General features: G+C 41.0%; 1 protein-coding gene across 12 annotated transcripts in view; it reads right to left on the bottom strand.

The window, feature by feature from the left end:
* Nucleotides 1-5,062: 5,062 nt before the first annotated feature.
* Nucleotides 5,063-26,715, bottom strand: part of ADAM22 (ADAM metallopeptidase domain 22) — a 211,400-nt gene continuing 189,747 nt past the window's right edge. For 3 of the 12 annotated variants that reach the window (XM_050939516.1, XM_050939520.1, XM_050939526.1), the window contains 5 exons: nt 26,427-26,493; nt 22,881-22,991; nt 20,991-21,077; nt 11,566-11,689; nt 5,070-8,665 (listed from right to left, as the gene is read on the bottom strand). In XM_050939516.1, coding sequence (XP_050795473.1) covers nt 8,645-8,665; nt 11,566-11,689; nt 20,991-21,077; nt 22,881-22,991; nt 26,427-26,493 — 410 coding nt within the window. In that variant the 3' untranslated portion in view covers nt 5,070-8,644. Of the gene's footprint in view, nt 8,666-11,565; nt 11,690-20,990; nt 21,078-22,880; nt 22,992-26,426; nt 26,494-26,715 lie in introns of all 12 variants that reach the window. The other 9 variants (XM_050939519.1, XM_050939522.1, XM_050939515.1 and 6 more) reach the window with 8 other exon arrangements.

Raw genomic sequence — 26,715 nt, 5'->3', positions numbered from 1 at the left:
CCCATATTGGAAGACTCAGCAAACAAGCCAATTAACTGAATGGGCCATGACAACTGTGTATCATAGACTTTAAGGTCAGAAGGGACCATTATGATCATCTAGTCTGACCGCCTGCACAATGCAGGCCACAGAATCTTACCCATCTACTTCTATAACAAACCCCTAACCTATGTCTGAGTTATTGAAGTCCTCAAATTGGTTTGATGACCTCAAGCTGCAGAGAATCCTCCAGCAAGTGACCCATGCCCCACGCTGCGGAGGAAGGCGAAAAACCTCCAGGGCCCCTGCCAATCTGCCCTGGAGGAAAATTCCTTCCCGACCCCAAATATGGCGATCAGTTAAACCCTGAGCATGTGGGCAAGACTCACCTGCCAGCACCCAGGAAAGCATTCTCTGCAGTAACTCAGATCCCATCCCATCTAACATCCCATCACAGACCACTGGGCATATTTACCTGCTGATAATCAAAGATTAATTGCCAAAATTATGCTATCTCATACCATCTCTTCCATAAATTTATCAAGCTTAGTCTTAAAGCCAGATATGTCTTTTGCCCCCACTACTCCCCTTGGAAGGCTGTTCCAGAACTTCACTCCTCTAATGGTTAGAAACCTTCGTCTAATTTCAAGTCTAAACTTCCTAGTGTCTAGTTTATACCCATTTGTTCTTGTGTCCACATTGGTACTAAGCTTAAATAATTCCTCTCCCTCCCTGATATTAATCCCTCTGAAATATTTATAAAGAGCAATCATATCCCCTCTCAACCTTCTTTTGGTTAGGCTGAACAAGCCAAGCTCTTTGAGTCTCCTTTCATATGACAGGTTTTCCATTCCTCGGATCATCCTAGTAGCCTTTCTCTGTACCTATTCCAGTTTGAATTCATCCTCCTTAAACAAGGGAGACCAGAACTGCACACAGTATTCCAGATGAGGTCTCACCAGTGCCTTATATAATGGTACTAACACCTCCTTATCTTTGCTGGAAATACCTCGCCTGATGCATCCTAAAACTGCATTAGCTCTTTTAATGCCCATATCACATTGGCGGCTCATAGTCATCCTGTGATCAACCAATACTCCGAGGTCCTTCTCCTCCTCTGTTACTTCCAACTGATGTGTCCCCAATTTATAACTAAAATTATTATTATTAATCCCTAAATGCATGACCTTGCACTTTTCACTATTAAATTTCATCCTATTACTATTACTCCAGTTTATAAGGTCATCCAGATCTTCCTGTATGATATCCCAGTCCTTCTCTGTGTTAGCAATACCTCCCAGCTTTGTATCATCTGCAAACTTTATTAGCACATTCCCACTTTTTGTGCCAAGGTCAGTAATAAAAAGGTTAAATATGATTGGTCCCAAAACTGATCCCTGAGGAACTCCACTAGTAACCTCCTTCCAGCCTGACAGTTCACCCTTCAGTATGACCCATTGTAGTCTCCCCTTTAACCAGTTCCTTATCCACCTTTCAATTTTCATATTGATCCCCATCTTTTCCAATTTAACTAATAATTCCCCATGTGGAACCGTATTAAATGCCTTACTGAAATCGAGGTAAATTAAATCTACTGCATTTCCTTTGTCTAAATAATCTGTTACCTTCTCAAAGAAGGAGATCAGGTTGGTTTGGCACGCTCTACGTTTTGTAAAACCATGTTGTAATTTGGCCCAATTTCCATTGACCTCAATGTCCTTAACTACTTCCAAGACCTTACATACTACAGATGTCAAACTAACAGGCCTATAGTTACTCGGATCACTTTTTTTCCCGTTCTTAAAAATAGGAACTATGTTAGCAATTCTCCAGTCGTACGGTACAACCCCTGAGTTTACTGATTCATTAAAAATTCTTGCTATGGGCTTGCAATTTCATGTGCCAGTTCCTTTAATATTCTTGGATGAAGATTATCTGGGCCCTCCGATTTTGTCCCATTAAGCTGTTCGAGTTTGGCTTCTACCTCAGATGCAGTAATATCTACTTCCATATCCTCATTCCCATTTGTCATCCTTCCATTATCCCTAAGCTCCTCCTTAGCCTTATTAAAGACTGAGGCAAAGTATTTATTTAGATATTGGGCCATGCCTAGGTTATCCTTAACCTCCATTCCATCTTCTGTGCTTAGCGGTCCCACTTCTTCTTTCTTTGTTTTCTTCTTATTTATGTGGCTATAGAACCTTTTACTATTGGTTTTAATTCTCTTTGCAAGTTCCAACTCTACATGGCTTTTAGCCTTTCTCACTTCATTCCTACATGTTCTGACCTCAATAAGGTAGCTTTCCTTGCTCAGCCTGCCCATCTTCCACTCCTTGTAGGCTTTCTGCTTTTTCTTAATCACCTCTCTGAGATGCTTGCTCATCCAGCTTGGTCTACAACTCCTGCCTATGGTTATTTTCCCCTTTCTTGGGATGCAGGCTTCTGATAGTTTCTGCAGCTTTGATCTGAAGTAATTCCAGGCCTCCTCCGCCTTTAGATCCGCAAGTTCTTCAGTCCAATCCACTTCCCTAACTAATTTCCTTAATTCTTTAAAGTTAGCTCTTTTGAAATAAAAAACCCTAGTCCCAGATCTATTTTTGTTTATCCTTCCATCTAGTTTGAACTGAATTAGCTCATGATCACTCGAACCAAGGTTGTCCCCTACAACCATTTCTTCTATGAGGTCCTCACTACTCACCAAAACTAAATCTAAAATGGCATCCCCTCTTGTTGGTTCTTCAACTACTTGGTGAAGAAATCCATCAGCTATCACATCCAGAAAAATCTGAGCCCTATTATTATTACTAGCACTTGTCCTCCAGTCTATATCTGGGAAGTTAAAGTCTCCCATGATCATACAATTCCCATTAGTATTTACTTCATTAAAAACATTAAAGAGGTCTCTATCCATATCCAAATCAGATCCCAGCGGTCTGTAGCACACCCCAAGCACTATCTCAGGGGAAGCTCTAGTTGCTTTTTTGCCCAGTGTGATTTTTGCCCAGACAGACTCTGTCTTATCCATTCCATCACTTCTTATTTCTTTACAGTTAACCTCATCATTGATATACAATGCTACTCCACCACCTTTGCCTTTATTTCTGTCTTTCCTAAACAGCACATAGCCTTCAATACCTGTACTCCAATCAGGACTACTATTCCATCATGTTTCTGTTATCCCTATAATATCCAGTTTCACTTCCTGCACCAGTAGCTGTAGTTCCTCCATTTTGTTACCTAGGCTCCTCGCATCAGTGTACGGACATCTTAATTTTTGCCGTTTGGCTTCACTGACATTCTTTACCTGGTTAGGCACAGACATTCTACCACCAGCATCACCTGTTAGACTGGTATCTACACTACCCTTCCTCCTTATGTCAATTCTTCTGCCCATGGCTGTATCCTCTCTTACTTTGTTTTCTTCCCTCAATGTTAAATTCTGGTGTGGAGATTACCTGGACATCTCCCAACCATCTCCCCCAAATTCCTAGTTTAAAGCTCTCTTAATCAGTTGGGCAAGCCTCCATCCTAGAAATCTATTTCCCTTCTTACTCAGGTGAAGTCCATCCCAAGAGAAGAGTCTTCTGTCTATAAATGCTTCCCAGTGGCCATACATCCCAAAACCCTCCTTATAGCACCACTGCCTGAGCCATCTGTTGATCACCATAATCTTGTCACATCTTTGTTGCCCTTCTCTAGGAACCGGCAGAATCCCACTGAAGATCACCTGAGCCTTGATTTCCTTAAGCATCTTCCCTAGTCTGGCATAGTCTCCCTTGATACGTTCCAGCGAGAATCTAGCTGTATCATTTGTTCCCACATGAAGGACAATCAACGGATTCTTTCCCGCTCCCGTTAGCATCCTTTTCATCCTCAGGTCCAAATCCCATATCTTAGCACCAGGCAGACAGCACACCCTTCTGTTCTCTGGATCAGCTCTAGTTACAGGCCTGTCTATTCTTCTCAGTAAGAAGTCCCCAGTCACGTAGACCTGCCTTTTCCTGGTGATAGTGTGATTCTCCGGTCTATCCCCTGCTCCCACTGGCTGCAAGTCCTCTCGATTCCTATTCACCGTTGCAATCCTCCGCAACCCTTCTCGTATCCTCCTGGGGCTCATATTTGGTGTTGTCTCCATTGACTCTTCCCCTCTTCCTGTAGGACTAGCAGCTCTTCTCTTTTTCCTTGCCCTCTCACCTTCAGCGACCACCCACTGTGCCCCTTCTTCATTTTCCAACTCTGCAAACCTGTTCCTGAGTTCTATTCCTCCTTCACTTGCCTGTCTTTTCCTCTGCCTGGTTCTCTTAGTCACATGCTTCCACCGTCCACTGTCCTCACCCAGCAGTCTCTCCTCAGAATTCTTTGGTCCTGCTGCCATCTGCAAGTCTGAGCTTATCCCTTCAGCCTCCTCGTGTCTTTGCTCCATCATCTCCTCAAACCCTCTAAACTCAACCAGAGTTTCCACCTGCATCTCCAGTCCTTGGATCTTTTCTTCCATCAGCTCTATCAGGCGGCACTTCATGCAGACAAAACTCTTTTCAGATGCCCCCTCCAGGATCATGTACATGCGGCAGCTTCCACATCCAGCCATCCTCATTGCGTCTTTCACTGCTGCCTCTGTATCGGTCATAGCCTGCTCCTCCAACAGAACTCCCTCTGAAGCTCCCGTTTACAGCTCTGTTTGCTGGCTGCTGTGCTGCTATCTTTACTCTGTAGTTGCTCCAGCTTGAGCAGGGTGAAATTTTGCGTGACAACCTATGCCACCACTGTCTGTGCTGCAACTTACATGATTAGAGAGGTCTGCAATCTCCAGGGTTATCCAGCTAGCTCCTTCCAGAGGCATTAAACTAAACTAGTGGCAAATTATGTAATATAAAAACCAAACAATTGTTCTGGGTTTAATCTGGTCAGGCTTCATTGGCTTTTGAGGTTCATACACCCTACAAGTTCCAGCTTTTGTACAATTACTTAATTTACTGTTCAGATCACTAAGTGCAGTATTTTCCTCCAGAATGCATTTGAAAAAAGGTGAAATTTACATTAAGTGCCAGGCATTTTCACTTGCTAGAGTACCAAAGAGAAGCCAATATTTATTTAAATTAAATTTTGTGCTCACATCTAGATTACTAATCACTACATATTTCCAAATGTCAATCATGTCCATTAAATTACCCTACACACAAATGGCGGTATTATCAAATCCTACGAATGAGTGACACCAGAAAAAGGCCACAAGTACAGAATACAACATAGATAATACAGTTAGGAGACCTATTCATTTTCAAAACAAGATACACCTCTACCCCAATATAATGCGACCCGATATAACACGAATTCGGACATAATGCAGTAAAGCAGCGCTCCGGGGGGGTGGAGCTGCGCACTCCAGCAGATCAAAGCAAGTTCGATATAACACGGTTTCACCTATAAGGCAGTAAGATTTTTTGGCTCCCGAGGACAGCGTTATATCGGGGTAAAGGTGTACTATGAATGTTATATAATCTGCCACTATGTTACATTCAATTTCGGCCACCAAATCCTGCTGTGTCTTAATGGGAAAATGGAAAGGGAGGAATGAATGAATTTATAGAAAAATATAAACAAGATTATTCAAAATTACACACTAGTTTGTATTCAAACTAAATATCAGAAAAGGCACATGATAAACATTTCAGTTACTGAGAACAAAAAACTAATGCATGGAGAAGTTATCTTCCTTGTGGTGAAACAATGAGTTGGACATTTTTACATAAGAATTTCCTTATTTAGAAGAAATATTTAAGGGCCTGATTCAAAGCCCCTTGATGGCAACAGGACTCCCACTGACTTCAGTGGGCTATGGATCAGACCCCTCTTCCATAAGATGTACATTGTTAACAGTTCTCTGTCCTGTTGTCTTTGGCCTATGTTCAGACTAAACCTTTGCAAAAGTAGAGAGACAAGGTGGGTGTGGTAATATCTTTTACTGTACTAACTTCTGTTGGTGAGAGAAAGCAGCTTTTGAGCTATAGAGAGCACTTCTTCATGTCGGTTCCAAAACTAATCAATTACATACTTCTGTACTGACAAATCTATAATCTGCATTAAAGTGCAGAATCTTTGCCCAAAGCCATTATAGATGCCAATGCTTTTCAAACGTAACCACGCTCCCTGTTCTCATTTATATTTGTCATAATTCACAATCCTTACCAAAATCTCTTGCCACGAAGAGGATAAGTTCCTCTGCTAGGCCAGTGTTGCGTAGATGTAAACCTGCACACTGTCTTATAAATAAAATATCATACTTCTAAAATCTTACTTACTTAACAGTTGCTGACAAAAAATGCCTTAATTTAAAACTAACCTAAATTTGACTAAGTATCAGAGGGGTAGCCATGTTAGTCTGTATCCACAAAAACAGTGAGAAGTTCGGTGGCACCTTTAAAGACTAACAGTTTTATTTGGGCATGAGCTTTCCTGTGTAAAAAACCCACTTCAAGTGGTTTTTAGCTTATGCCCAAACAAATCTTTTGGTCTTTAAGGTGCCACGAGACTCCTCTAAATGTGACTTGCTTTAATCAGAGAGAAATTTGATAAACTGAGCTCTGTTACATTAAAAGGCTGTAAGTGGTAGATTCACTTACTAAAGGAATTACATGAAAGAGGTAGAAGATTCAGAAGCACACATTATGTTCCTGTCAGCATCTAACTGATTATATCACTGTGGTCCATGTATTCTAATATATCTTATTAGAAGAGATGTTTTGTTCTGCAATAGAATTACCAGAAACTGGATGTTTGTCACTTCTGGAGAGGTACTAACAAGAGAGGTGTTTTAACTGAATTATAATTGCTATTTTTATTATTTAAAGAATATTTACAATTGAAAATGCCCAGGGATTTTACAGCATCCTTTTGAATCCTTTGGGTGTTGTAACTATATCTACTCTACATCCTTTAGCACACAGCACACAGTTGACCAGCAGTCAGGTTAATGCCATCTTGCCACGTCTCCTTCGTAATGAGTTGTTTTTGCATCCTCAGTTTCATTGGTCTGGATCCACTTGTATTCAGCTCAAGGCCCATGCTACCTGCAAAGGAGACCTCTGCTGCTGCATGTGGGGTGTGTCTACCTGCAGGTGGCAGTGAGCCACCCAGCGAGGACAGACAGAATGCGGCTTGAGTTAGCACTCTAAAAATAGCTGTGTGGACATTGTGGCTCTGGCAGAGACTCCGGAGCCAACCCAGCTCAAGACCACCCAACCTCTAGGTTTCAGCTCAGATGGCTAGCCTGAGTCTCCGCCGGAGCTGCAAAGTCCACATAGCTATATTTAGCACACTAGCTCAAGCCTTGCTAGTGTGAGTCCCTCTACCTGTGCTGCGAGACTTACTCCCAGCAGCAATGTGGACGGACCCTCAGTATGCTAATACATGGTACAAGTAATAGCAGGAAAAAAAGGGGGGGAGTGGAGGGGGAATCGGCCAGTTGCCCAGCTTTCAGTTTTTGTATAGCACTATGATAGCATCATGCCCATCACAACCTGTATACTCTGCCAGGTTGCTCCAGCATTGGGTCTGAAGTGCTTTACACACACATATCCTAAATCTGCCATTGAGACCCCACTTCCACCCCCTTAACTGACGACCTTAAATTACTCCTCAATTTCCAGTAAATGTATGTTCACTATTAGTTAAAGACTCCAGCTCTGATTTCAGTGGGGTTGCTCCTGATTTACACCAGTGTGAGAGAAGAGACAAACAAACAGACAACAACACTATTAGACAACTTATTTTTGCTGGTTCCTTAGGTGGTGATTTAAGACAACGCATTATTGAACTTTGATTTTTCTGGTGATTATAACAAATATATTCCCAGATTGTGGAGATTTTGGTCAAACACCAGTCTGCTGAGAAACACATTTCCAGTACTAGAACTGTTGTATTTCCAAAGCTGTCTGCTCATAATAGTCGGAACACTTGAAGTGTGATGATGTCAATCATGATTGATTCTTTAGGCATTTGGCAAAATACGTGTGTTACAGCTGTTTTCACATTTTAAAATGTTTACATATATACAATTTGTATATGGATATTATAAACATGAAAGGTAAAAAAGATATATTTTTTGTTTGTTTGAAGTTTATGCCTCTCAAAACTTAAGATCCTGTAGCAAAATCCTACATTTCTTACTCCTGCATGCTAATTTCTACTACAGTATGTGGTTTTCCCCTTACTTGTGGAAAGTAAAGAACCGAGGGTTCATGCACATAACATAATGTTTACATTGGTCACGTGCTTCAGAATACAAAATTCTGAACTCAATTTTGTTGTTATTTGGGACTGCATAAACCAAAGAAAAACCTCTTTTATTTGAGATTTGTACATGAGTTTTAGTTGTATTTCTACATATATTGGTCATCATGCAGAATAATCTTATCATATTCAATCTATTTATCCCATGTTAATTTTTGTGACTTTTGGTTATTCTTTACAGATTTAATAGAATTCTAATCAACAGCAAAACATGTTTTTTTTCCCCTTGGATATGAGAGCAGGTTCTCTCTGTGATCACTGGCATCTCTGTTGTTCTTTCAAATTGTCTGAAGAGCAGATGAATGACTCAGTGATGCTGGAGTTTCTATAAAATTTGAAGTAAACAGTTCTGATGTCACCCAGGTAAACTGTAGAACTAAATGGAAGTCTCCCATAGCTGGAGGGGGAAAAAGGAACACATATATACATTACCAAAGTTATAATACAGTTAGTAACTAAATTATATTAGAGTTTTGTTGGGGAAGAAAGTCTGCTTTGTTTAGATGTCATCCCAGTCCCTAGCGGATATCTGTTTACATCACAATGTCATCATACAATTGGGAACATTTCAGAAGGACTGCAAGCTGCATAATAGAAGCCTAGGACTCGGAGAATGAAGTTTGAAGAAACAACGTCAACTTCAACAATCAAGCTTGTGTCAGAATGCTTTTACCCGCTGTTGTTACAACTAACACTACAGTTACCATAACTAATTTTAGAGCAGAGGTTGGCAACCTTTCAGAAGTGCTGTGCCGAGTCTTCATTTATTCACTCTGATTTAAGGTTTCATGTGCCAGTAATACATTTAAATGTTTTTATAAGGTCTCTTTCTATAAGTCTATAATATATAACTAAACTACTGTTGTATGTAAAGTAAATAAGGTTTTTGAAATGTTTAAGAAGCTTCCTTTAAAATTAAATTAAAATATAGAGCCCCCCAGACCAGTGGCCAGGACCTGGGCAATGCGAGTGCCACTGAAAACCAGCTTGCGTGCCGCCTTCGGCACCTGTGCCATAGGTTGCCTACCCATTTTAGAGAGAAAGCAAAATTTGCTCCTATGTTTTGCTTGCTCAGAACTTCTTTAATTTATGCCAGGAGACTGGACCGGTGTTCAGGCTGCCCCACGATCGGGGAAAATAAGTGTGTCTTAACTTCCTCTGTGCTCCTCTGCCTGTGCTGTGCTGGACCAAGATCTCTTTGACCACAACTCAGTAGGTGAGATTCTGTGCTGTACCTCTAAGGGCATATCTACACTTACCTCTGGAGTGATCGATCCAGCAGGGGTCGATTTATCGCATCTAGTGAAGATGCGATAAATTGACCACCGAGCATGCTCCCGTCAACTCCAGTACTCTGCCAGAGCGAGAAGCGCAAGTGGAGTAGACAGCATAGGCGCCAACTCCATGGGTGCTCCGAGGCTGGAGCACCCATGAAAAAAAATTGGTGGGTGCTCAGCACCCACTGGCAGCTCCCCGTGGCCCCGCGCTGCTCCCCTGCTCTGGCTCGCCTCTGCCTCCTCCGCAAGCACACCGCTGTGTCCTGCTTCTCCCCCCTCCCTCCCAGTGCTTGAGCCATGAAACAGCTGATTCGTGCGGCAGGGAGGGAGGAGGGGGAATGCAGCACGCTGGGGGAAGAGGTGGGGCTGGGGCGGGGATTTAGGGAAGGGATCCAATAGGGGCAGGGAGGGGGTGTTAGGGCAGGAACTTTGTTAATGGGGTAGGAATGGGGGCGGGGCCATGGGATGGGGTGGATTGGGGCGAAGGCAGGGGTGGGGAAAGGGGCAGAGGGGCGCGGGCACCCACCGATGGCAGAGAAAGTTGGTGCCTATGGTCAATGGGGGAGCATCAGCAGTCAACCTACCACAGTGAAGACACTGCAGTGAGTAGATCTATGTATGTTGACTTCAGCTACATTATTTACATTGCTGAATTTGCATAACTTAGATCAATTCCCCCCTCCAGTATAGACCTAACCTAAGTATTGCAGCACAGAGCTCGCAATGCAGGGGGATGGGGACACGAAGGTGGCTTTAGCCCTGCCCATTCTGGGCTTCTGTAGGGGTTGGAGCAGATCCCAGTGTAATTTAGACAGCTCTGGCAATAGACAATACAGTCCAGATATCCTGGCCAGGAACAGTTATTTAGGATTCATTATCTGCCAGCACAAGTTAAAGAATCCTTGTGCTAGAATCCAGCTCAGCCCCCAGCAGTCTCCAAGCTTATAGAGGACGAAGACTGGCACTTGGGCCCACACAGCTCCCCAGGTGCCTTGGCTTCTGCTCTGGCACATCTGGGAATCTGTGTCTGTTTTCCTTTTAAAGACTGACAGCAAAATTGGTCACTATTTTGCAGGCTGGCTGGCCCTTTAAGGCAAGCTGGGCTCAGCCTCGGCCAGGACTTGGCGGCTATCCCTCACCCTCACTGAGGAGCTGGCAACATAAAGGCCAGTTAGAGAACTCAGCTGGGTGTAATGGGGCTTAATTAGAAAGACTGACCCTAGCTGTAGTGATGAAGCAGGGAGAGCACAATTTTAAAAAGAGGGGGGAACTGAGTGGATGACAGGGGATGTATCCCTTGATGATTGTCTGTTCTGGGCATTCCCTCTGGAGCCTCTGCCATTGACTACCGCCAGAAGATAGGAGTCTGGACTAGACAGACCATTGATCTGGCCTAGTATGGCTGTTCTTATGTGCTTAATTTGGAGAAGGAAGAGCCTGCAGAGAGAAACAAGGATCGTTCTCCTCTGGGAAGCACCTGAGGAAATCAGGGTGAATCAACCACTAGGATCAGGGTAGGCTCCAGTGGGAGAGAGCCTTGAGTTAGGGCCTGCAACAGGAGATAGAGACCCTCGGGGAGTGGAGTAGGCTCCTGTGAGGAAGCCCTGAGATAGGGCCTACAAGGAGCAGGGAGATCCTCAGAGGCACAATGCTGGAGTTCCTGGTGAAGGAAGAGAAGCTCTAAAGCGACCAGGAAGCACAGAATTTCAGCGAAGCCTGAAAGGGGCAGAAGAACTGTAAATATTGACCTTATTTGAACTTTAAGTTGGACCTTTATTCTCCTCTTCCGAGGACTGAATGATTATGAGATTTGGCCAGAGGGCCACACAGAAGACCTAGAGGGGATCAGGAGAAGATGCTGGCTGGGACTGGCCACGGTGGCACTAAGGAAGTGGCCAGAAAAGGGTACAAGTGGGAAATCCCCTGCAATGCCATGTCCAGACATGAGGGGGCCACGTTTAAACATTTCCTCAATCAAGAGTTTTTCTTTGACTATACATAAAGAAGGAGAGAGACATACCCTGGCACTTGGTCTGTTAGCTTTCTTCTCCTCATCAGGAAGTGGAGGCATTGGGTATGGGTATTTTCTGCTGGAGGCAATAGATCCAGTAGAGGAAGATGGAGACTTTGCAGGAGACAGAGTCCTGAGATGTTGAAACACACGAAATAAATATGATGTCTTTGGGCACTGGCACTTCAACAGCAACTGCAAGTACTTGAAAGCTTGATTCAAAATGTAAATGCATACTTTATGAACTCAGTATTAGAAAAAAATTGATCAGTACTCTAAATATTAAATGATTATAAATAAAAATCACTCAGATGCTTACAGCTTTCATTAATACTGGAGGGAAAACTTAAGGCTGCTGCTTATCTTTCATTACTGTACTTTCCCATCATAATCAGTTTCTTAAACTACATTACATAACTTTATAATGATAAGATAAAATGCTAACAAACCAAGTCACCTACAGAATAAATAGAGAACTAAAACACAGAAAGGACACTGACTTTTAAATATAAACAATGCTAGTATAATCACAACCAAATATTCTACCAGTGAGTGAATAAATGGCAATAAATCGTGGTCTTTTAAATAGCTTTTACACATTGCTAAAATACGAATACAGCAGATAAACTACCATTTATAGATAAGATATTAATTTATATGAAAGGCATGCACTTGAAGGCCAAACTTAACTGTGAAGAAACAAAGGCAAATACAAAGTGCTAACAAGAAATTATTAGACATGCAAGCATCAAACAGTGCATAGTGTTCCAGCCAAAGAAAGAGTTTGATGAGAATATACAAAAATGGACTGATTAGTCTACTGCAATCAGCATTTCTGTACAAGGTGAGCAGAGTAAGCAGGAGCAAATCAATGTGTGTATCACATGAAAGGCATTCTTTTTAAGTCAATAAGGTGGCAGGATTTTATTGACTGGAATTTTACACATGGGAAAATCTCTGACACATCCCTTTTGAGATTCTGCACTTTTATCCAATGAGAGGATCCTATGAGGCTCCATCTCTAGATAATAGAGAAGAAAAACAAACAAACTGGAAGTAGAAAATCTAAATTACCCTACCTTGTTAGTTTCATTTTGCAGACAGAAGGCCAAACTTTGACAAGGGGCCTCCATATGGCTGCCATTAGCGGCTATCCCTCACGTCCCTCACATGCTTTTTGAGCACTTTTACCTACATGCTCCAATTCTAGGATGAGCTTGAGGAAAATGTTGCCACTCAGTTTGTGCATGCATATTCTCAACCACTGCACACATAGCAAGAGGCTGCAGTCATGAGATACATTAACATCACAGTCATCAGGAGCTCAAGTCAAACAGGACTACTGCTGGGGGGAAGGACAGCTCAGTGGTCTGAGCATTGGCCTGCTAAACCCAGGGTTGTGCATTCAATCCTTGAAGGGTCCATTTGGGGATTGGAGCAGGGGGTTGGACTAGATGATCTCCTGAGGTCCCTTCCAACCCTAATATTCTATGATAGTAGTCAACACAATGCCCGGTAGTAAGCTTTTGTAGGGTTGGGCCCTTATATACTAGTGTAGGCTCAGAAACAGGCTAAGGGCTCTTTGTGATGAAAACTTTGTTCTCTGTTATATTTAATAGCAACTCATTTAAATGTAAAGAGTTTTTAAAAACTTTTTTAGTCTAGTACATTGTCATGATTGTGTCTGCGATGGCCTATAACTGCACGCTCTTGTTTCCCCTACAAACAATGGCTGATGGTAGTTATGACCAGCAAGGTGTCAATGGAAATTACATGGGAGCTTGTGACAGGTGTGAAATTGATGTCATCAGTGTACATGTACTGTACTTCTAAAATCCTGTGCTGTAATCTCTCAAATGTCATAGTAGTTTATGAAAGAACAAGCTTATAACCATACCGTTCTTTACGATATTAAAAAGTAAGTCCTCAGCAACTGCTTTTTGAGCACACAGTGAGATAGAACAGCACACACACAGATATTTCCAGGATCACAATTTTAAACTCAAGGGAAAGGCTCACAATTTTTCAGCCCCATCCGCTCACTAAGGCTAATCTCATTTGCATCAACAAAGGTTCATAATGATATTTTTCTCCTTCATTCAAAGGAACAATGGGCTCTATAGTCAAAAAGAAAACCAGGAGCCTTTTTTTGCACTGATAATGAGACCCAAAGGTTAAAAACCCTTCATTTTCATTTTTTAAAATACAAAATACGAAGTAGCAGGAGATAAGAGCTGAGGGTGTTCGCTGGATTCTGGGGTCTCTATCTGAGAATGAGATGTTTATCTCAATATCATGGCTGTGTATGTGTGTGTGCGCGCACTGGGATCAGGGAAGAGAACATTCCCTTATCCCAGGATCAGGCTTGCTCCCTCCTACTGCTCCTCTTGGTGATGCAAGCCACTCCAAGAAGAGGCAGCACAGAGAGGAGGAAAGGCTATGGTCCTGCTCTGCACCAATCTGTGCAGGGATGGGCAGTTGTACAGAGACAGAAGCAAGCAGCAGCAGCCCCCACGTAATGGTGGAGCATGCACACTCTCACTCTGCAGCAGGGTCCTTGGGGAAGATTCCTAGCTTACCCGGTGGAAACTACAGCTCTGCATCATTAGCCAAAGCGTAAATGGTTCAGTCTGACCCTGTGTTTGTTACTGGGATGGGTGGGGGAACCAGAAATAGATACAGTGTTTCAAGTTCTGCTCCCAGGCACATTGGTGAAGTCTTACTGGACTTACAGGGATTGCACAGATGTAATGAGGAGCAGAATTTGGAGTAATGGGCTAGATTCGCCAACATTTTTATTATATCTTTGTTAGGTCTCACTTATAACCACCTATCACAGATTTACAATGTGTATGTGTCGTCTTCTTTTGGTTTTCTATATTTGTCACTGTAGTGGGAGGTTTTTCTGTCTTAAAAACTTTGTAGAAACAGCTTATAAGAAATTTTTAAAATTATTCAAAATCAGATGCTGCGTATTACTCAAGAAAATTTTTTGTTTTGCCTTGCAGGAAATAGAAAACAGTCTCCAGGCGAAATGCTTCCAAATAAATCAGTTCTCCATGCATGCACAATGCTAGATTTTCAAACGGGGTGAAACTGGTGCACCCACAAAATGGTTTGCAATGTGTTGCTCCTACAAAAAGCCCACCTGTGCACATGAGCCATTGTGTGCACACATTACTGCATATACAGCGACCTAACTGGCATACAGATACCAATCTCAACACGCAAACCTAGAGTGTTTTGAGGCACACCAGCTACACCCACATCTGTGAAGTTTAGATGCCCAGTTGGAGGCCTACAACATTGAAAATGCAGTTGCACACTTAAATAGATAAACATGCCCTTCCCTCACAATCCCTGGCCACTTATTTCTGCTACTCATTTAGGCACTCTGTATTTTTTTTAAATGGTCTGGACTATGTGAGACCTGTAGAGAGTGTGAAAACATATTGCAAGCACAGTTGCACACGGCGTCAGATGCACAATCACTGATTTTTTTTACATGTAAAATGCTGTCATTTTGAAAATATCGCCCTAAAGGCTCTATCCTGCCATTGTTAATGTGCTGTGTATCCCAGATTTATATGCACTTTAAATGAGAGAGCTATGTAAGAACTTTCTCATTTACAGGATGGAAGAAAGTCAGCATCCAGCTACAGGGATACTTGCGGGTAATGCAAGGGTTAGCGCTGGGCAAAACTCTGCAGTTTTGGTTCAGGTGGGTTTCATTGAGCCTTTGCCATAGGTTTCAGTTCTCATGGTTTCACATCTGTTAACTTTCACATCAAATTTTGTTTTCATCTGAACTCACATGCAAGGCCTGAATTACAATGCAAGACTCATAAGTCTCATTCATTCCTACACAGTGTATGGTAGGAAGGTTTGATCACAGATTTTACTAGCAACCCAAAATGAAGCTATGAATCTCGGAGGGGGTCTGGGAATTTTCATCCTGGGGTCTGAGACCAAGAAGGAAGAGTTAATGACTCATTTTTGTGTCTATGTTTGAAGCTAAAACTAAGACATTTTTGTAATCATATTGGGTTTCAAAACAAAATACCAGCACAACACTAGTTATTTAGACAATGTTGAGGTCAAAAGAGATGGCGTGAAATAAATGTCACTTAGCCCACAACTAAATGACACATGATCTCCTAAAACACAACTACTATCAAAATTAGAGAAGACAGCTACGCTGGGTACCCCTTATTCCTCAATGGTACTGTTTATCACCTCATTTTGTAAACTGCACTAAATCAAGTTAAAAATCCATCTGGTTAAAGCGGCACACACTCCTAATGCAATCAAACTGAAATAAAACCTTGCTTATTCTGGTTTAGCTTAAATCAGTAAATTATCAGTTTAAGAGTATCTATACTAGGGCTTTGCACAAGTTTAACCAGATTGATTACATTTAACTAGTATATATTTTTTCTAGTATAGATTAGGCCATATTTTAAAACATAAACAGGCCCATTTGTTCTCTCAAGTTTTTTTCAGGGGTGCAGAAAGAAGAGGGCTGAGCAGAAGCTGGAAGTGGGGACAGAGTTTTAGTTCTAAGGGTGGGTCTGCAAGAATAGGCTGATGTTCCAGTTTGGGGACATTAATTCTAAATACTGCATGAAGTTTCTAAATGATCCTACATGTGCCCAGAACACTAGATTCACAAAGCTTATTAAACACATTTATCTTCAGAGTCTCGAGGTGAAATCATGGCTCTACTGAAGTCAATGGGAGTTTTGCTATTGGCTTCAACCAGGGCCAGGATTTCACCCTCACCACTAATCTTCTCCATGGAAAGGAGTCAACCTACCTAAGAAAATGGCTTCTCACCATTACAATGGCTTTATTAAAGAGCTCTCTTCCATAGGAACTGTAAATCCCACAGGTAGAGCTTGTCAGAGTGAGAATCGGGGATCTCTCCATCATGGAGCCATGATGTGGGAACTTATTACTGGAGAAGATGAGTGACTATAAACTGCTTGCTGCCTTCAGTACACAGTACAGAGCTTACTTGTACTTTCCAACAACTGCAACTAAATACAGCAATGAAGAAGAAAGGAGTAATTGAAAGTAAAAAGGAAGAGGGAGAGAAAGGGGCAAATAAGGCAGGAAGGGAGGAAGGAAAGAAACAAAAAAAAATTCTTTTAAAAAAGCACAATCTGACCGTCCCAGATGAAACAAGGAAAAAATGAGCCCAGTGGCCCTGTGTGACTATGACCAGCCAGAGATGCTCTCACACACAAAGGCAATGGATGGTGGGATAAAAGCCTGGAAATTCGAGGTTAAAGCTGGTGGCACAAAGCAGAGTTAAAGCTGGTTTAAATGGCCAGCTGAGGAGAAGCAGGGGAGAAAGTTCAGAACAGGAAAAAGCAAACAAAAGCAGAAAAATATGAGAGGGGAACAGAAGACCTATTCTCTCTTCCTCTCCATCCCTGTAACATGTCCCCCCACGCCATCCTCCTCCCTCGGGACAAGTGTCCTGGGTTTTCACCTTGAAAATCTTGTTTCTCTGTAAACTTTTTACTATTAATGTAAATATTTGCAGTAACTCAAACTCGGGCAGCTCAGTGTTTCAGAGGGACCCTTTGCATCATTCTTGCACAAATTAATCTATGGGATTGGCATACTTAAGGCTTTGACAGTTCACATTCTAATGATACCATCACAATCCCTGAGAGTCTGGCTTGCCTCAAATGAAGCCTGCAAGTAGTTCTTGATCACTGTTCCAAAGGTTACTTTCAGCAGAAACTGCAATAGTAGGCACAGAGCTCGCATGAAAGGGACAAGTAGTCTGCCTCTTGTGTAAGACCAGTAGCAGACTGCTCGCCCCTTGGAGGGAGGCCAGGAGCCAGGAAGAGATTTCCCTGCTTTGTCCGCTGCTGGGACTGTGCAGCAATATGCTGCCCCTTACACAGATCGTACATATACAATAAAAGAAAGGGCTAGATTGTAAGTGAAAGATGAAATTCTCCTTTACAGTTCTTGGTCTCGCCTATTTGGGGAACCACAGCTGGGGATTTTGTGGGACCAGAAAGGCCAGCTCTGATTATTAACTATTAAGAATAATTATATCTATGTATATACACACATACTTGACTCACCATGTGGAAAATGTTCGGTAAATAGGCCACTATCGGTAACCTAGGACCAACTTTGACTTACTTTAAGATTTTTTTTTTAAGTCTGCTGAGGAAAGTCCTCAAGAGGCTCTGTTTTCTGAAAATCTACAACAGCAGACTTTGGCAGTTATCAATGTTTTGTGATTCTCTAGTCCCTCTGCTGGCTTCAACAACAGCACTTAACAACACACTATTCCCAGAACTATACTGACATCACTGAGTGTAGCACAGAAACAGGGAAGTAAACAAAACAGCTGTGTCAATTTCAGCTTTCTTAAAAGAGAGCACAAATGAAACAACTAAAAAAAAGTATTATTCCGTGTTAACTGTCTCCATTCTTGGATCATGGTTTCTAAAGCCAAGCATAAGATGGTGTTTTTCTTGAATTTGACTAATCACTTGGGTTATAAAATAGGCCCTTTAAACAATTAATTAGTGTGCTTTTTTTACAAGCCTACACTTTATACTATAAGCCACTATCTTCGGTTATTTTTTTGAAGTTTTGCAAAGTTATTTTGTTTAAAAATTGCTTTTAAAAGATTGTGTATTTAAGAGCTCAGAAAGCTGCTGTGTGAGTTTTTAAACAGTATCCTTAGTAATAATAATGTCTTTTTTCTTGTGTCTGAGAAGAAGCACAAGTTTAACTAAAATTGTTTATTACAATTGATTTAGTGAAGTGTTGCAAATGCTATGTGGGTTTAAACTTAAGTCAATTTCAACCAATTCCCCAATTAAGCTAAATCAGGGTTTCTCAAACTAGGGTCGCCACTTGTGTAGGGAAAGCCCCTGGCGGCCTGGGCTGGTGTACCTGCCTCGTCCACAGGTCCAGCCGATCACAGCTCCCACTGGCCGTGGATTGCTGCTCCAGGCCAATGGGAGCTGCTGGAAGCGGTGTGGGCTGAGGGATTTACTGGCTGCCGCTTCTAGCAGCTCCCATTGGCCTGGAGCAGTGATCCACAGCCAGTGGAAGCTACGATCGGCCGGACCTGCAGATGGGGCAGGTAAACACACTGGCCCAGCCCACCAGGGGCTTTCCCTACACAAGTGGCGACCCATGTTTGAGAAACGCTGAGCAAAATCAATATAAGCAGATACAAAAAACAAAGGAAGTGTCCATGCAGGGTTTACACAGTTTAACTAAACTGATTTAAATAAAGTATGTTAGTTAAACTGGTGCAATTTTTGTGTTTCATCAATACTTTGGTCTGCTGAAGTTGCAGGTTTCCACTGCATTTTGAGAAGAACACTAGCAGTCAGCATACTTCTGTTTTTTCTAGATGGTTTCCTAAGGAATTTAATCTGGAGCTACTGCTGAACTGGAAAGTTTTGCAGAAAAGTTCTGTGACATTTAATGTGTACCTTGCAGTAAAGAATCCTGTGGCACCTTATAGACTAACAGACGTTTTGGAGCATGAGCTTTCGTGGGTGAATACCCACTTCCTCAGATGCATGTCCACTACATGCATCTGAGGAAGTGGGTATTCACCCACGAAAGCTCATGCTCCAAAACGTTTGTTAGTCTATAAGGTGTCACAGGATTCTTTGCTGCTTTTACAGATCCAGACTAACACGGCTACCCCTCTGATACTTGAATGTGTACCTTGTTGCCAAAGCACTTTAGTAGTTCTTCAAATTATATAACTAGTCCCTAACTCATTGGGGTTGGGGAAGGTGTGAAAGAGCATATTCCTAGACAGATTGTCCTCAGATAAACACATTCAATTCCAAGAGATTTCAGGTATTTGAAGCCAAATTTTGGCCCAGGGATTAATTTAACCTAAATTATTACTGTAGCTTCAAACTGTAATTACGAGATAAAAGTTCTAATGCTACTAATGCTAAGAGCACCCAGTTCTTTTTTTAATGAAAAGATATACAGCAGAGTACTTCAGATGGATCGTTTGCCTCTACAAATATCTTTTTGTATTTTCAAAATGCAGCTGTTCTAAGTAACATGTAGATGATGTAATGGAAATATTTCACAGCTATCATTTAAAATACTAAAAGTATAATTGTGGGATTCTGAGTTCACTTGCCTTTTTTAAATGTTTCTTTATTCATGATTTTTGGTCGATGGTATTCACTTAACACTTCATTTCTAACGCACTGCAGAGATCAAGTCATGTTAATGGCACACGATATGCCTAACAAACAAGAACGGCTCTTTCCAAAGCACTGTGGGATTATTAAATTAAATGTCTTTTCACATTTCCACAGATTGTGTCTGCTTCATGCTTTTATATTGTGCTGTTGAAAACTAGGAGCTAGTTCTCAACTACAGAGAGGTTTGGGGCCTGATTCTCAGTTTTACTACAGTCCCTCTATGCCACTCTGTTAGTACAAAGGGAGCAGAAATGTGCCCCTGATAATACCTCCTGTGCAAGGTGACCCCTTGGTCTATAGAACTGGTGTAAACACCCTACCCTGGCCAGAATAGGGGGTGTTTTGGGGTTGGCTAGTGGTGGGATGGGGCATATTCTCTGCCTCCTGGAGACTACTGAGGGCCATGGGAAGCAGAACATAAATTAAAGCAACTCTGTGGCTCCTCCACATACTAGACAAAACAGTGGCTTAAAGCTATCTTTGCCCCTCCCCTCATTCCTAACGTGGGGATGGGGGAAATTGGGAACTGCATGAAGAATCAAAGTTTCATTATTCAGGTGCAAGACGGAGGTTGACCTAGTTTTTCTGTTTACTTGGTACTAAATTCACAATTTTCTCTTTAATTGTAAGTATTTTCAGTAGAACCCTACACTCATTTGTACCTCATACACTAGGTGGTTAGATCTTCCCAGTGCAGAATGGAGTCTTATAGTTCTCCTTTTTAATTCTGGTCATGTTAATTATGTCATCCCCATTGTATTTTTAAGGTAAAATTCTACTACATTTTATTCTTTTTCTTTTTGTGTAAGTTTAGTATGCACTATATAGACAAGAGACCATTTGTTTCAGTAAATGAAATCCTATTTAGGTTAAAACTATTTTATTAGTGGTAAATATGTCTCATGCCCATAAAACACTACTTGGCATAAAATGAAGAGAAAGCTGCTAAAAGCTATAGATGGTGGTGGGAATGCATGCACTACAAACATCCTTTTCAATGGCTTCATTAAAACATTCAGAAAAAGAATTGGAATTGCACATGAAGCCAAATAAAGAAAAAAAAAAGACATCAAAAGGCAGCAAATGAACAAGGGGCTCTTTGCACCTACAGTAACTTGTACTGATATATACAAGATAGGAGTCCCAACATATTTGTATATGCTGGAACAGCTCTTACAAATGATATAGAATTAATTTACAAAATACCTAAAGTATGGTCCTTCAGTGTTTTTATTCACATCTTCTACCCACTTAGCTACATTATATTCTCTTTTGAACCAGGGGTTTAAATACCTGCAGAAAGCAATGGAAGGGATAGAGAAGGCAGAAGAACAAGAAGAAAAGAAAATCTGAGAACACACAGCACAAGCTCAGCAAGGATATCTTCATCCCCAAAATGCAAGTGAGTTTGGCAAATAAATCAGTATGGATGTTGGGTGAGGAGTAGGCAATGTGTACAACTGCATGAGAAAATTTGAACTGCAACAAGGCTCAAGTTCAGTTAATCTGGAAATTGTTGAGGACACATTATTCATTTAATTTCCTAAGGGTGAAATTTACCTCTATGCAGAGGGCCAGGAATGATCACAAGGTATTTGCACCTCTTATGTCCTCAAAGTAGTGACATGATGAGATTTTGACTCCTGTCCTGCAATTTACTCTCTGCAGCGGCAGGCATCTGCCCAGCTGGACTGAATTGCAGGATTGAGGCCTTGAGTGCTGCAGAGACTTTGGGCTGGCCCTCTGTATATGGATGAATTTCAACCTCACCATTTAAAATGCTCTTTTTGCCACCTCTGGTAATTTCTTTACACCTATCCTGTGAACAAAAATTGGTTTTAATAATTTTGTGTGATCCGGTGAAATTGCAAAGAGGGCTGCATAACTGATCTGATATTTTACCTTGTAAAACCTCGATTAGCAAAAGAACAACTTTTAAAAAACCATGTATGTGTTTAAGTTACACACAAAACTAAGAAACGTTGTTATTTTATTCCATGATTAGCAGTACTATTCCAACAGGTGAAGACAGTTGTTCTGTTCCTCAAGGGACTGATTTTATGAGTGTAGGACAGGCCAGTTTTCTTTCTTTGAAAACACAACTGAATGTACTACAATATTCCAGACCATGTCAAAGTCTAAAACCTGTAGCAGGTTGTTGTTGTTTTAAAAAAAACCTCCTTAGACCTCCTTTTTTGCTCTGGAACTTCATCTCCCTGCCCCGCGTAAGCACAGCCACAGCTTTCAAAAAGGATTTGCCCCCAGCCACAGCTGCCTCTAACTTGCCTTTCTTAATCACAAACGAGTGAAATCAGTAGTGCTTTATGCTTTCCAACCTGGCTTCTTAGTAAAAAGTAAAAGTTTAAAGCTATGGTGCAGCCACAGATGAAGTGCTAGTAAATCAACAGGCTGGCGCCAGTATCGTTTGGATCTGCTGTTACAGTTTTAACTGCTGATGTAGCTATGGATTTCCTAGGGAGTCAGCCATAGCTGCAGTATTTTTAACCTGCACTTTTTATTTGAAGGGGTCTTTTGGTAACCATGAAACACTCCTGATCCGTCTTTTTAAAGTAGAAAATAAAATGTAATGTGGCAACAAAGCATGCAGTTGTTATCCAATAATGTTTGTGAGCTTCCTAGGCCCAGTTACATACAGATAACTTTCATTCCTTCCAATCAATCTGCATATAGAAAGGTTTACATTATGTCACTGCAGACCACTGAATTATATCATGAGAAAGCTCTCAGATTGATCTTTGCAGTCATCCGTGCATCAGTCATCATTGAAATCCAACATTATTTTGAATGATAAATTCTCCTTTGAAATAAATCTGTCATTAAATCTAAGGCAAAAACTAGACCAATAGCTTGATTTGGCTTGTAGCGCAACATGCAATAATGCAAAAGACCCAGGTTCAAGAGTGATCTTACACCTCAGGCTGGCAAGGAGGAGGGTTGAGCTAGCGCTGCATCAGCAGGAGCACCTCCAAGAGGTCAAAACTGTTTTTCCACAGTGAAACTATTGAATACTCAGGGAAAAGGACTTTTCATGGGATAAAAATGGCAGCCTAGAATATAGGAGCAGGTGAAACTGACCTGTGGTCCCGATTCCCTGTATGGGGGTGGTGAGAACCCCTTTGGCTTATGCCTTGGGTCGGGATTTGGTGGGCGAGAGAAAGCCCGGGCTCAGATACATGGGTTACCCTGCTGCAAAAACACAATATGTAATAGAAAAATCTAAGCCAAATCATGTTTATATCAATTTATAACAATGAGGAAGATGCACACTTAGATGAAAATAATTAACAGAGAGAACCAGTACTGCTAATTGGCAAAACACGTCTTACTAGGACATGTTTTAACACATCTCCATTTTATTGTCAGGATATTCAGAAAGTCTGTATTACCTTTCTTGGATAATATTCATTGATTTTAACAGAAAACTATTACTTTATCAGACCACTTAATCAATTCTGTTATAGAAACTTTGGCAGAACATGCTGCCTCCGTTAGTCAACATTTTCTTTGTATGGAGTGAACCACCTGACTTCATTGAATAAAAACTCCCAAGTTTTTTTTTTTCTACTCATCTGGAAGCAATTAAAAACTGACAAAAATATCTGTAAGTAGAGCGATGACATTTATCAGCAGGCTTACATCAACCAAGAAACAATCTGTTAGATTTCAAAATAATGCCTGGTACATTTTTCAGGAATTGCATGAGATGCTTGCTATGTGCATCCCATGCTAATACTAATGAGAGTCATATGGCTGAAACCCTACCCAATGCTTCAGAAATTCAGAGGAAACTGACAGTTTAATTGTGGGCCAATTTCCAATCAGTTGCACAACTGTGCACACAAAACAGTGCACTTAATTAGTGCATGCAATCGCTGCAAATATATGCATAAATCAGGTATGTGTGTATGTAACTGTACATCCGGTAGTTTCCTGTGAAAATACCTGAATTCTGCACACATTCAGAGTATGGCACAAATCAGGCTCATAATGTTTTAACAATTTACAGTGGATCTTGTTTACTTATGAGAGACAATAGTTTGGCACCTTATTATTTTCTTTTCACTGTCTGCACTATTCAGCTCCCAGATCTCATATAGAAAATACTCCAATCACTATCCATTGTCTCAGGATATATTTTATTAAGGTTCTTTCCCATTTACCTGAGACGTTAATGAGGTGAATTTGTCTTGAAAATGTTGCATGAACCTTAAGGCACCCTTAAAGCAGCTGGCATCACATTTTTGTTAAAACAAACAACAAATGTTTTGGTCACTGTTAGTAACAGATCATTCCTGGTCAGTTCTTTTCAAAATGTGATTTCATATTTATAATTATATTCTATGTGTGACACCCCTACAATTCTCTCCTCTCCTCACTGCAGACGTGTTGCTTGGGAGAATGTGAAACCTGCTCACCTCATAGCGGCTCTTCTTGCAGAGCAGACTCTTGACAAGGTGACTTTGCAATCACCAACCTCTCTCACTCACCCCCAAAGCAGACACCTTCGGGGAAAGGGTTTCTCCCCAGTCCACTTAGTCTGGCAAGTATATTTCAGGAACACAGATGTTCTGTGCCACCCCCTTATAGATTGCCTACTCTTCAGCAACAGGTTCTGCCTCTGACTGTTACCATTTCTGCTTACACTATACTCAGCAGCAGGGATGAAATGAAAGAATTAGATATGGCAGAAATTATAGGTCACGTTAAAAAGAGAAAATGCAATCTCATCTGCACTCTGAGCAGGTTAGTCAACCAAGCTAATTTGCTCTTATCAAATTGTCTCATGCAAAGGAAGAAAACCAAACAATCAACATTCCAATAAGAGTTTATCAATATTAAGACCACAGAGACAGGGGTGCTGCAGTCACTTGAAAGTTAAGCTCCTCCAAGGGATTTAAGAATAATCTTACTGGTTTTGTATTGCCATTTTTAACCATGCAATGTTGTAGCTATTACATGTCTCAAACTATTAATGTTTGTAATTTGTAGCAAAGACTCACCTGTGTGAACCTTTGGAAACTTATGTATGCAACAACTGTATATTGAACTTGGAATACTCAAGTTTTGGAACAAACTCAAAATCCTTTAGCTGAAAAAGGCTGGGCTCTCAGAAAATCTAGTAGTATCATCAGCAATACCAGGAGAGATGATATGGAGTGCCAATGACAAGTGCAGTCAGGAAAGTAACTGAAATACTTTCCTCGTGGATTCTATTTTCTATATGGACAACCTACCTAATTCTCAATTATTGAGGGATAATCTCCACTCATTGATATATTTTGCTTTCCACAACCAAGTCTCTGTACAACTTTTCATGAGTGATGTACCTGAGTATTCAGATTTTAATATCTAAACTGTATTGTTAAATCTATTCACCTAAATTTGGATTATTGCTGATTAGGTATTCTGTGTATCATTTGACTTTTAAAAACAAACTTGGCATTTGTGGATAATCTAAGCACTATACCCAGATGTACAGGCATGCTTTTCTCAACCTATATATTATATAATTTTTTTAACATTAGCTTTAATACAATTTTTAAATCTATTAGCTTCCAGCTGGCCCAGTATCAAACCCTTCTGCCAGTGAGGAGATACATTCGTATTGATGACAGAGGGAGAGGGAATAATCATTTCTGTCAACGGCAGAGAATTATAAATTCTTAAGTGGCACAGTAATGACAAAGGAAGCCTAGTGGAAAATGTTTGACAAGCCTAGAGGTTACGGTTCCACCTATTCACCATCCTTTCAGATAAGGGGTCTAACTAAGTAGAGATAGATAATATGGAGTATTTCTCAGGAGGAGAATAGCAAATATGGGCCTATTCAATAAATTAAACAAAACAAAGAAGGCAGGAAAGCAAATTTAATTAATTTTGTAACTGTTTATGTGAAACCTGTACATGTATGACAGTTTTACAAATGGGCTCAATTCTTAATATGATTAAATTAATACATACCTGCCCATTTCATTATTTTTCCCTTACTGGACCAAATTCAAAGCCTATTGAAGTCAATGAAAAGACTCACACTGACCTCAGTGGGCATTGTAGCAAAGACTGTGCACGGACAGTCTCATCATGTTCTGATCCCAGTGGTTTGAGAAAATATTCTAGATCAGACTTGATGGCTTAGAGCACTAAACTGTAAATATGTTCTCAAAGCACAGTTAGGTTCTTTTCCTAAAATCTCTGGGTGGGGAGTCAGAGATAGGAATGTGTGTCCCCAGGAGGACCAGTGTCATCTGCAGTGGTTCCATCTGGGGTGAGGGCAAAGGAAGGAAAATAGGTTATCTGAAATTCACTAGTTGAACAGGACACACTCAGAAATAGCAGTTTATTGTAGACAAAAGTCTGTTGTGATGGTGCAGGCTATCACCCCCAGTGGGGTTCACTATAGGGCTGACTGTGAAGAAGAAAAGCAATAATTAATTGTTGTAGAAAAAGTAAAAAGAATATTAAAAACACATTTGTTAAACCATTTACCAGCCTGCCAGTGAGTACTTTGAGTGGGCCACAGGGAACATCTGTACTTTCTACTTTAAAATGCTCAATGTAAATGAAAGTAGCATTAGTTTGTAAGCTGTTCTTTTCTGCTTTGCTGTTAAAGGGTCGACTTACTCAGTTGAATTAGATCGTGGCCTATATTTTTTGCCTCTGATTTTCTTTCTGTTTCCTCCTATATTACCTGAAAAAGATCAGAGGATAAAGACAGACCAAATAATATCTTGAAATGTACATGTACAACATTTAAAAAATGTTTATAATTCATGTTCATTACCTCCCTGCCAAACTAGTGGTATCGACAGCTTCTGCCGTTCAAAAATCATGAGTCAGGCATCCCCCCAAAATCATGAGCTTTTATTTGCCTTCTGGTTTCTGAGTTTTTAGGGTGCATTTGGGTCACATT

The sequence above is a fragment of the Gopherus flavomarginatus genome, chromosome 2 (assembly GCF_025201925.1).
Source record: "Gopherus flavomarginatus isolate rGopFla2 chromosome 2, rGopFla2.mat.asm, whole genome shotgun sequence".
In the NCBI taxonomy this organism is placed as follows: domain Eukaryota; kingdom Metazoa; phylum Chordata; order Testudines; family Testudinidae; genus Gopherus; species Gopherus flavomarginatus.
The sequence above is the reverse complement of the archived record's forward strand: the minus strand, read 5'-3'. Positions and strand labels throughout refer to the sequence as shown.